We start from the raw sequence: 12085 nt of genomic DNA, 5'->3' as shown, positions 1-12085 counted from the left end.
TAACTATTTTCTTAACAATTTACCAGTGATAAGAACTACGGCACTTCTAGTAGCATGTCATAGCATTTTGTGTTTCTAGTATGACAAGGCACAGAAAGCTTTACATTTATGAAAACGGTCCAATATGTCAATCTTTTATTTTGGTGGTTTACTTTAGAAATCTTCCTCTAATTCTATACATACGCTCCTATATGTCTCTACAAAGGTTTGATGTTTTACTTTTCCAAAGTCTTAAATCTACATGATAATTTTTATATGGTTTTATACATAAATTTTTGCATGGTTTTATGGGTAATTCCAGAACAATATATTAGTTTATAATCCACTAATTATAGTACATTAGGATTTGGATTTAGTCATACATCAGAGTAATACAAATGTGCATGTGTTTTTCCGTTTAATTCTGAAATCTTTATTGTTTTTTTCTGCACCAAAACCACACTATGTAAGACAATTTGTTAAAAAGATCTTGTCTATTCTTGCACCTTGCTTTTCATCTAAAACTTAAAATTAGTTTGTCAAATTACACAAAAATATCTACTTGGATTTTAATCAAGATTACTTTCAATTCATATATTTGGAGTGATGATAATGAACTTCCAATCTATGAACACCCTATTACTCTCCATGTATTTGGGTCTACTTCGATATGCCAGAAGAAAATTTTATCATCTTCTCCATAAAACTGTATACCTCTCTTGTCATATTAATTCATAAGACCATTATAATTTTTTTGCATATTGTAAATGTTAAGTTTTAAAATTTCTATTATTCTGATTTTGGATATTGATTTTATATTCAGCAACTCTACTGTATTCTACCATTATTTCCAATGGTATGTTAATAGATTCTATAAAATTACCCATGTTGATATCATTTGAGAATGAGAATTTTTTTTTTCCATTCCTGCTTTTAAAGAGAATACTTCCAAGTATTCATGGTTAAGCAAAGCAACTGTAGATTTTTAATACATACTTTATCATTGTATGAAACTTTTTTAGCCTTTGTTTCTATGTGACTAATAAGCATTTTTAAATCAATAATTGGTATTTAATTTTGAAACTATTTTTCTGTATCTATCAAAATTTTCACATGGTTTTTCTTCAATGATTTTCTGAGTAAAAATCCTTCTTTCCTGGTATTAACCTTACTTGTTGATAATGTTTATTTTTGATATTTTAAAGGAGTTGGTTTGTTAACATCTTCTTTTTCATCTATCTTCACAATACACTTAGCTTATAATCATTTTTTTTGTCGTATTGTCTATAAAATTCTAAGTAGCTAGTGTTTATGTATCTGGGTAGAGATGAGATTAGTTTTCTTAACTTCTAGATGTATTCATTTGTTAAAAAGATAAAAGTTCCTTGGAGTTATATTTTTAATAGATTTTCCATTTTTTCAATGTTTTCAGATTCATTGCCTTTAAGTTTTCACTAGCATCTCAATTTTTTAATTCTACTTTAACTGTCATTTTGTCCTTTACACCATTCATTTATTAGTTTAAAAATTCATTGCTTCAACAAAGAGCACTAGCCTAGAACCAGAATTCTACTTTTGCTTCTATTGCTTCTGTATTTTTTTTGAAATATGAGGAAATCACTGTTTTGAACTTATTTTCTCATTTCTAAAATGAATGTACTATTTCCTTTTCAGCACACATTTTTCCAGCAAGGCTCAAGTAATATATGATTGAAAATTTTTGAAAAACATTTTGAAAAATATGGAAAGAGAAAAGCCACACGAGGATTTATAGGTTTATCTGCAATATTTTTTAACAAGTGCATCACTTGTAACAAACGTTATCCTCCTAAGCATCATGGGCATTATTTGGAACATGAATGAGAATTAAACAGCTTGCATCCTCCACAGCAGAGTGAAACTTCTAAAGTCTGATGCTACTCTAACTGAGTACCAGCACTAATCTGAGAACCAGCACTAACCAAGGTAACTATTTTGAGGACTAACATGAAAAGGTGTTTAATAAAGTGTAAGTGCTGGGCTTTTATTTTAGCACATTAATATACTAATTTTATACTTTTTAAAATGTTTTTCTTTTTTGAGAGAGAGAGAATGCACAAGCAGAGGAGGGGCAGAGAGAGAGGGGGACAGAGGATCCAAAGTGGAGTCTGCGTGGACAGCAATGAGCCCAGCGCGGGGCTCGAACTCATGAACCACAAGGTCATGACCTGAGCCAAAGTCAGATGCTCAACTGAATGAGCTGCCCAGGTACCCCCTTTTTAAAAAATTATAACACATAAGGGGCACCTGGGTGGCTCAGTCAGTTAAGCATCCAACTTCAGCTCAGGTCATGATCTCATGGTCCATGAATTCAAGCCCCTTGTTGGGCTCTGGGTTGACAGCTCAGAGCCTGGAGCCTGCTTCAGATTCTGTGTCTCCCTCTCTCTCTCTCTCTGATCCTCCTCTGCTCACGCTCTTTCTCTCTCAAAGATAAACATTAAAAATATATATATATATAACACTTCAAAGTAACTCAGATGGGTCCTAAGGAGTTATTATGACCAATACTAAATTATTACTAATGATTACTGTGTGCAAAGAAAGCTCTTCCTGAATACTTAACTAGAGAGCATACTTTATTTTCAGGGTCTTTATCTTTGTCAACATCAAGTAACCATTAATTAGGTTCCTGACCTCAAGGTACATGCTGTAGTTAAAATGCAGTATCCAGGGAGTTAAAAGGTATGCTTTTTTTTTCTTTTTAAATATGAAGACCATTAGTTAGAAAACATGAAAAGGAAGAATTTAAAAGTCCTGAAATCAAATGGATCCAGTAAGCATTGAGATCTTGCAAATCCTCATTTCAGAAAATTAGGTTAGCACCAAATACATTTAATTTAAATCTAAACATACAAAATAAAATCCAAAAGTATTTGTTGCAGCTACATTTAAATGTTAGGTGACTCAATACCATGGTACAGGTCCATAACATCCCTGAGGTATTGTGCTGAGATGATTTTTCTGCTGGCCCCATTTCTATCATAATTTTTACTCATCTAAATATTACTTCCAATTTGGGACTTTTTTTTTTTTTAATGAACTAGAACATTTAGCCAACAAATAAGTTTGAACAGCACTAAGCAATACGTATAATTTCTAAGAGAAGTGCTCCACCTCTGGATTACGAACTGAAAGGAATAAAAATTCTCAGAATTACTTTAAAAACAAACTGAAGGACCTAAAGAGTTGGGGTAAAAAAATAATGAAAAGTATTGGGAAAAAAATTACCTTTAAAAAGGCCGACTCATTTTCTGCTATGAATCATGTGTCTTTTGAGAGCAAGGGTATGAGCTTGAAAAGGTGGTAAAATGTATATATTATGGTATCTGGAGTTCCACTCAAAGAGAACTGAGTTTCATATTGGACTCATTTAGTGACAGGCTTGGATTGTATTTACTTTACCACCTACTTCGTTTCTTACACTGGATGTTGCAGAAGGCTAAATGTGTAGGACTAGATGGAGAAATAAAGTTGGACAAAGTTCCTCTACTTTGATAAAACTCCCATTCAGGAGAAAATGATAAAGGTTCAACAGCAATTCAACATTTATTTTACTATGTCAATACCTGAAAAACATGTATAATCTTAAAAGATGAACATACAGTCTAAATAAAGTCATTTTTTAAAATTTTATTAGTACTGTTTACCAATGGGGAGATGCAGTTTATTTACACCAGCAGCCATAGGGGCAAGGGGAATACACAGTTAGCAATCTGTATAGGATGGACTACTTATGCAAAAATAATAATCTCCAAAACAAAGGACAGTGGTGAGCTTCACTACACTTCCCCAATGATCCCAGCATGCGATAATGCCAGGCAATGGCCCCTGGACATGCGGTGGTGGGAACTAACGTATGGAAGAAAAAGCCACAAACCACAAAAATTTGTAAAGAACCCCTTCCCCCCATACACACACACACACTCAGATACATAATAGAATTACAGGGTGATCAATATACTTAATTGAGGAAGGAAGGAGGGATAGGAATTCTGCTGTTAGAGGGAAGATAGGTAGGGAAAGGGAGAGTTCCTAACCACTGTCAACTATATGGTAGGGAGCATTCACTCCCCAGAAAAGAAAGGAGTTAGTTTGTCCCCTCAGGGCACCTGTTGGACCTAGCCCACTTCATACCCAACCAGGAGAGGCCTAGGGCTACTGCCCTAATAACGGGAGGGCAAAAAACAAAAACAATAACCAAGAGGGAGGTAATATGAACCAATGATTATTCAAAATTACTTTCCACTTCTTCCTCCTCTAACCAAGAGAAAGACCAGAAAGCAAACAGTAATATCACAATCAGAGCTCCCTCCCTGAAGGAAGAGTGGACGATGACCCTACCTTCAGCCTGTTTCTCAGACGTTATTTGGGAATAGGCCAGAGTTTTACTTAGATCCTCCTTTCCCTATGTATCCCCTTAGAAGGAGATGTCTATAAAATCAAGGGCAGATAACCCAAAATTATTTTAGCTCTTGCTGAAGTTTAACTTTCTAAAAAGTTATTACAATTCTTGAAGACCAATCTGTAACTACACCTTAACCCTGACCAGAACAATTCCAGGGGGAGAATGCAATAATAGACAGTCTTGAAGCCAGCCCTATTACTATGGTTCCCTTAATGTCTATATGTAACACAAATCAGTCCATACAGTGCAAACAGTTCCTTCTGGGATAAGGATACATGCACAGCAAGGTTTAGAGAAAACAGATCAGGACCCACTCCATCCCCGTGTGTGTCAGTCAGTCTTTACTGGTCTTCTGCTTAGGTCCTAAGAGGCAGTATCCAAGTGGAGGTGGGAAGATGTAACTCCTTATGAAGTAAGACACAGCAGGAAGGCATCTAGCAAGGCAGTCCTATAGGAAAATGCTTAGGCATGACACTGCCTTTCATATACAAAAAATTATGTTCTCTCCCCATTTTAATCTGAACAGAGGAACCCCTCAGAAAGATTCTTCTCTGGATCTCCTGGAAGAAAAAAAAAAAAAGAAGAAGAAGAAGAAGAAGAAGAAGAAGAAGAAGAAGAAGAGAAAAACTTAAAACAAGCCAAGGAAAGGGAAACTGGGCAGGCTTCAGAAGCAGGAGCATCAAGAGAGATGAATTGAAACTGGTCAGTGTGAAAGCAGGGTGGCAGGCAGCACCTGGAGTCGTGAGCTGCACCAGATAGGCAGTGGAGCAGGGGACAGTAGGAACATGGGGCCAAGCCAGACAGATGAGGCTGGGCCCCTTACTGGGGCACAGAATGAGGTAAGAAAACATTTCAAATAAAGCAGCACCGTTCCCGCTCACTTTGGGGCTCTCACCCCTCTACACTTCATAAACCCTCGATCAGGGAGTAAAGTGGAGGGTAGTTTTGATATGTGGCTCACATTTCCCATCCTTGCCTATCCCATTCCCTGACTTCTGACAACAAAAGGACAGCTCTTGTTGTCAAGAATGTCCAAGTGGGACTGAATGGAAGGGGCTGCCCCTCATTAGGGACAGAGGTGGGGACAGTCTAGATGGTCACCGTAACAGAGCTTTGACTGACCAACCCAAGGAACAGGGGCATTCAATAGGATACTGCAGTCAGATGAGAGACAACCCAGTCTTGCTCCTTGGCTCCTAGCACTAACCCATTAACACTGAAGGTAGCTGGAAGAGGTCCCCTCTGGGCTCAGCTTTCAAATCACAGTCTCCTGCATGGCCATTATACTTTTCAGTAATTCAGACCTGCCCCTGGCATGAGAGGCAGGTAGTGACCTGGCATAATGACCAAGTCAGACACACGGACTGGCTAGGTAACACTATAGTAACTCAGAGTAGGAAAATGACTGCCCCACCAAACTGTTGTTCACAGCATCATATATCCAGATATGAATCTTGCAGTTTAAGAGATCGTGCATAGTTGCAGAGGCCCCTGCTACCTCTTCAAGGGATCATAACTAAATCCTCAGCCTGCCCGGATAACCAAGTTGTCCATTTACCAAGCCTATGCCATCGGGTGGGGTGCAAGACAAAGGGCTCTGTTCAGCAAAAGGTTAGCCCTTGTCCCCAAGTCTGTTCAAGTCACTGTAAATGCTGGACCTTTGGGAACCTGGTAGCTTTGACCTTTTCTTCTTGTTGGAGCCAAGATCACAGAGCTTCCCCTACCAGATTCAGTTGTAATTCTTTTTCTTGGTTTTCCCAAATTGGAACTGTTAACATCCAGATCTCATACCTGACTTTCACTTGTCTTGGAGAAGTCCAAATCAGAGGCTCAGAGATCACAGGAGCAGTCCCACTGAGGCCCAGTGATTAAGGCCTGACCATCAGCTATGTCCAAACTGTCAGTAACCGAGAAAGCCCTTGACATCAGGCAGACAGCAAGGCTGAGGAACCAAAGGATTTATATGCTGGGTACACAGCTGCTCACCTGTGCACTGGACACAGTACACTTGTGCACTTTCTGGTGTAGAGCTCGACCTGCACGGTACGGTGCACAGGATGCACAGCTCCTCCTGCCCAGGGTTTCAAAGCTGATTCCAGGTAATATACTTATAAAAGGATCCGAATTCCTAAATTCTCCACTTTGGGTTTTTAAAGGCTAGGATCTTCAATGGGAATTGGGACTTTTGTCTTATTTTATTTATTTATTTATTTTTCTTTTTCTACTTAGATACCTAACTTCTCCAAACCACAGGACCGGTCTATGTTATTGTCCTGGTCACCCTCTGACTCTCTCATGTTGCAGCTACTGGAATTCTGGGGGTGAGCGTTGCAGCTGCTGATCAGGCCCATTCCCAGATTCTCCGGGAAGGGAGCAAAGCGGAAGGCGGCACGCTCCTTTATCTTCCACAGGCTGAATGCCAAAATCCTTCACGCTACCAGTTTCTGCGAACTCCAGGTAGAAGTAGCCACACTTGACTGCCCGATGCACCTCAAAGCAGAAGCCCAAACAAGAATCCTCTATTAGGTCTACGTATATCTCCTGAGCGATGGCCTCTAGCTTGTTAGTATCCAGGTTAGCCAACGAAATTTCCTCCATTTTAATCTGTAAACGACTGTGGAGAGGGCGCTCGTATTACTCACAGCAGCACCGGCAGCAACACGTCGGGCTCCTCGGGCCGCGCCTAGGCCTAGAGGCCTGTCAGGGCCGCGTCCTCAGGCGGCGGGGGCGGAGGCGTCCGCGGGGGCGGAGGCAGAGCAGCGGCCAGCGGCGACTGCTCCCGAACCTCAAGTCCTTCGGTTTCTTCTGGCGTCTCCCGGGGTCTGGGACTTTGAGCTCAGGCTGGCCCCGGACTCACCGCCAAACGGTCTCAGCGCCTCAGCCAGCAACCCCGGCCTCTTCCGCTCCCAGGTCCGGGCTTAGCCCCGCCTCCTAACTTCCGCCCCTCAGAACGCCTGCGCACTGGTCCCGCGCAGACTCGCGGTACTTCTCCCTCCGCGCAGGTCCCTGGGAAGCCTCGCCGTTTACGATTTCGTTTGGTTCGGAGAGCTAAACGTGTTGGACTTTCCTTATCTCTAATGTAAATGGATTTCAGGGATGCTGCTGTTTTCTGTTATTTTATTTGTAGATTTAAACATTCCCTAATGAATTCACCACACATGCCTAATTGATTCCCTCATGAAAATGGCAAATAATGACGTGCGCCTTTTGGTAGGATCCAAAATACGATTTTAGGAACAGTTCTCCGAATACGTTTGAAAATTTCACTTATATAATTGACTTTTAATTATTTCTAGTTAACTGCCGCATTTGTCATTTAAATCCACTAGATGGTGCAAGGAAACAAATTACAATATAATTTGCCTTTCAGTCTTAAAAATAAGAACTAGGTACTAAAGACATAATTCACATATATTGATCCCATGAACCTAAGGCGTTTATCTCATTTGTAAGTCCATTAAATCAGAGTGATTATAAGTAGATTATCATATACATCTCTAAAATAATGCAAAGAGAAATTTGCACGTCCAGTCTCTATTAAAGAGGGAGGAAGCCTGAAACATGTTAAGCATACTGGGAAATAAGGGAAGCTTTCCCTAAAATTATGCAGCATGAGTGTGAGAATTAGATCCAATCTACCGGAGTTTAAATCCTAGATCCAACATTTAGCTGTTCTGTATTTATCTGAATAAAGCTAGTCTCTATTTCATGGTTAAGATTAAATGATAGCGTAAAAAAAAATCCTCTTGTGACAGTGCCTTACATGTAAGCAAGCATTCAGTAAATGTGAGCTATTTTAATCATATTAACTATGGACTAGAATATACCATAATAAAAATACTGTAGTATGTACTTCACTTTTTGCTAGTTTTTTGGTCCCTGCCACCACCACTGAAATAGAGCAGCCTCTTGAATCTTTATAATATATCCAAAAATAGCTGTAGCTAAAGAAAGAAAAACTTTAAAATATGTACCTTTCTGGTTCTTTAATTTCTTTTCCAGAATAAAGGAAAATATATACATGTATCTTTCTTAATGTATATGATTATCAGAACACTCTCAAATAGTTTTATAAATCATTCTTTTTATCTCACTTCATATGAAGGTTAAGTACCAATTAACCTTATTTGGTTTAGGAGTAATTTATCAGTGCTTGTACCCATCCAAATTTTTTGATTGTGTATTTTATCATCTTAAAAATCACAGATTGGCAGATATAAAAGATTTTGAAAGCTTAGGCCATTTAAGATTCATACATGATAAAACTTTTTAAAATAGAATTTATTCTTCTACTACAGCTATTACGCAATTTATATGTTCTCCACTCAAAAATTGGTACCATATTTTGATAGGTCAGAATCTGCATGTAGCCATATGTTAATCCATAAAATATAATGATTAAGTGCACAAGCTCTTGAGTCAGATTGCTTCCTACCAGTTACTATCTGTGTGAACTTGTCCTATCTATTTATGTAAATCTGTTTTCTCATTGCAAAATGTTGGGGACAGTTCTCATCACATAGGTTTGTTGTGAGATTTAAACATGACAGTGAATATAAACATTTTCACAAAGTATCTAACAAAAGTATATAATACTATATTATTATTTTTTTGTGATATGTCTAGTTAAGAAAATACAGATGTTAAATAGATTGCTTTCACTCCTTTTCTCTCATGCCTTCTGCAAATCTGTTTTAAAGCAATACTTCTTAAACTTTCATGTTCATACAAACCATTCAGAGATCTTTTAAAATGCAGATTATAGTTCAGTATGTCTCACGTAGGGCCTGGGTTTCTGCATTTCTAACATACTTTGATGCTGTTGGTTCATGGACCACTTTGAGTAGCAAGGAATTAAAAGGGCTTGATAGTGGACAATTGTTCTTCATGGTGATTGTCTCCCATGTAATTTGTTCTGTCCAAATTATCATGAGAACCTTTGCATATTTGATTTTGATGGGAGAGAATAAAAGATTGTTTCTCTGCTTCTTAAGTCCTCCTTATACTGTGAGAGCTGGAACTGAAGTCCTCAATTTATTTAATGAAGAGGGGTCATCAATAAAATATACTTCAAAATATATTACAAGCAGACCATTAACTGAAATTCAAATAATCAGGACGATGGCTAGGTTTAAATTTTCTGTCCGTATTTTATCAAATTTACTTTTAAAACAGCACCACTTTTGTGACATTGAAAATTTGCATTGATGTTCATCATCACCTTATTACCTCTCTTCTATTTGTTTCATTTAACTAGATTGCCTTACTTCTCACTGAAATGTACTGAAGTCTTTATGTTAAATCAATGATATGCCACAAAAAGAAGTTAGAAGGAACTCCTTAGTTCTATTGCAATCAATAGGGTTGAAGATATGTAAGCCTTTGGTATAAAAATGAAATGAAATAAAATAGATATTCTCCATTATCCAAGCCATTTTTTCAATATAAAGCAAGTGATGGGGATTAATTCTTCATAAGTAAGTGATCTTCAAACAATATGTACATCATATAGGTTTAAAATATTTAGTACACAAATTAAGGTAAGTATAAGGAATTTACTGTGAAAGTTTAATTGTCTTTATTTTCTCCCCATTCAGTTGTAATGTATGCACTGAGAAAATCAACTCTTTCAAAGAGGAACATGCTTTAAATTGTTATCTAATGGTTTTTATGAAAGGTTGAAAATCCATAAAACAACTATTTTTTAAGTCACACATTTTTCTGTGTATGTGTTCACATGAAATAGAAAAGTGAGATAGTAGAGTGCATCATGGATAGTTCTGGTAGCCAAAAGACAGGGGTTGCTACTAATTTATTATTTCTGCTACTAATCTATCAAGTGACTTTGGGCAAGAAGGTGAATTCACATTTGTAAAAAAAAAAAAAAAAAGACAGGTGGGCTCATGTTTTCTGAATGTTTCTTCTAAAACTAAATTTCTGTGAATTGAGTAATCTAAGAAAATAGGTTTTTCAAGTTATGGGTCAATATGTATATATATTGGCCTACAAAACTCAAGTGTTAGGTCCTCAACTGGATGACTAAGGGTTTTCTTATTACAAACTAATTTGCTCTACTACCTAGGGCATCTTGAAGCACCTTCAGGGTTTGGAAAATTATTCATCTACTGAACACTAGCTGAGTGTTGTAATTATCTTGCCTAATATCTGAAGGTGTTATTTGTAGATGTTTATTTTAGTTGAAAAATTTAATTTCTGTAACGATTTTGACTCCTATGAAATTCACTTTTACTTATAAAATATTCATTAAAACTTCATTTTTTTTCTTTACTTACCCAGGTATTTAAAAATAAGTGAATAGCAAATTAGAGAGGGAGGGAACATTTGGCCATACGGTCTTCTTCTTAGTTTCATTGGACCATGATTTATGTCAGAAATAAGTTATGTAGTATTATGCCTTCTTGTCAATAGTTTGCAAAAAGAAATGTATGTGTGCCATAAGTCAACAGTAAGCACTCACACGTCCTCCCAGGCATGGCCAGCTTGAAGTTTCAAATTCATCCTCTGCTGAAATCCATTTTTCAGGATTTGCATTTAAAAACTGATTATCATGCCTTGCATGAGATTCTGAGACACCACAATTTGATATTAGATAAGGGTGTCATGCTAAAATTGCAATGTCTAAAATAAATTTACGATTTTAATCTGCCCTACTCAACTGTGAAATCAAGGTGACTTAGTGAATTTTGGCGTTTATAACAACTCTGGCTTATGATCTTCTAAAGAGAAAGACACTGTAATCCTGCTAACTATAGTTAGTAAGTAGTGTAGTATATGAATAAAATTTTTAGCACTTAGCATAATATAGTCTTTTTTAAACAGTTGATCTTTCTATATATCAATTGTTGAGACCAGTTTGATCTACAGAAGTGCTCTAGAGCTCTCTGGAATGATTTTCATACATTTGTATGTACAGAAATATGTTTTAAAAAACATTTTAAAAGTATTTATGGCATTGCCTTGTAGGTTATAATCTGTTTCGTAAGACAATATAATAACTGTTGCTGGATCCTCCCTGTGTGAGAGAGTGTGCATGGTAGTGCAGAGAAGGATATGTGTATACCTTACAATTGGACGCAAAGAAGGGCCCAGAAAAATGTAAACCTGAACACAGAAAATAATTTCTGATTAGGCAATGTGGATGTGGCAACAATTAACAGAGACTTTTAAAAACCCTTGTTTTAAAGAAATTTCAAACTTACAGAATCGTAAGAATATTAGAAATAGCTTATATATATCTCCTCTTCACCCAAATTTACTTAACATTTTGCCACTTCTACACTCTTTCTCCTTCCCTTTGTCTCTCCCCACCCCCCCCGCCCCTCTGGAATTTCCTTATCACAAACTAATCTGAATTATTGTTTTTTCTAATCTATTGGATAGTGGGTTACAGATATCATGCCCTATTACCTCTAAATATTTCAGTGTGCCTATGCCATAAGGTTGTTGACATTCTCTTATCAATCACATTACAATGATCAAATTTAGGATTTTGACTAGTTTAAGAATTGACTAATACTATTGTTTAAAATACAATCCATATTCAAATATTGCCAAATATCCTAATAATGTCCTTTCTAGAGTTTTTATTTTTTTCCTGGAAGCCAGGACTAGATGTTGCATTTACTTGTCATGTCTTTGTAG

At 37.1% G+C, this 12085-nt stretch overlaps 1 protein-coding gene across 1 annotated transcript; it reads right to left on the bottom strand.

Annotated features, from left to right (window-relative positions):
• Positions 1–3633: 3633 nt before the first annotated feature.
• ATXN7L3B (ataxin 7 like 3B) lies at positions 3634–7327 on the bottom strand. Its single transcript, XM_047066113.1, has one exon. The coding sequence runs from the start codon at positions 7019–7021 to the stop codon at positions 6728–6730; it is 294 nt and encodes a 97-aa protein (XP_046922069.1). The 5' UTR covers positions 7022–7327; the 3' UTR covers positions 3634–6727.
• Between the last annotated feature and the right edge of the window lie 4758 nt (positions 7328–12085).

This window comes from Lynx rufus, unplaced genomic scaffold (assembly GCF_022079265.1).
Source record: "Lynx rufus isolate CCGP_SWC_20201006 ecotype Redwood Valley unplaced genomic scaffold, mLynRuf1.p SCAF_7, whole genome shotgun sequence".
In the NCBI taxonomy this organism is placed as follows: domain Eukaryota; kingdom Metazoa; phylum Chordata; class Mammalia; order Carnivora; family Felidae; genus Lynx; species Lynx rufus.
The sequence above is the reverse complement of the archived record's forward strand: the minus strand, read 5'-3'. Positions and strand labels throughout refer to the sequence as shown.

Bases quoted from the DNA above. Each gene is read 5' to 3' on its own strand.
- ATXN7L3B (XM_047066113.1), bottom strand. From the start codon at position 7,021: ATGGAGGAAATTTCGTTGGCTAACCTGGATACTAACAAGCTAGAGGCC.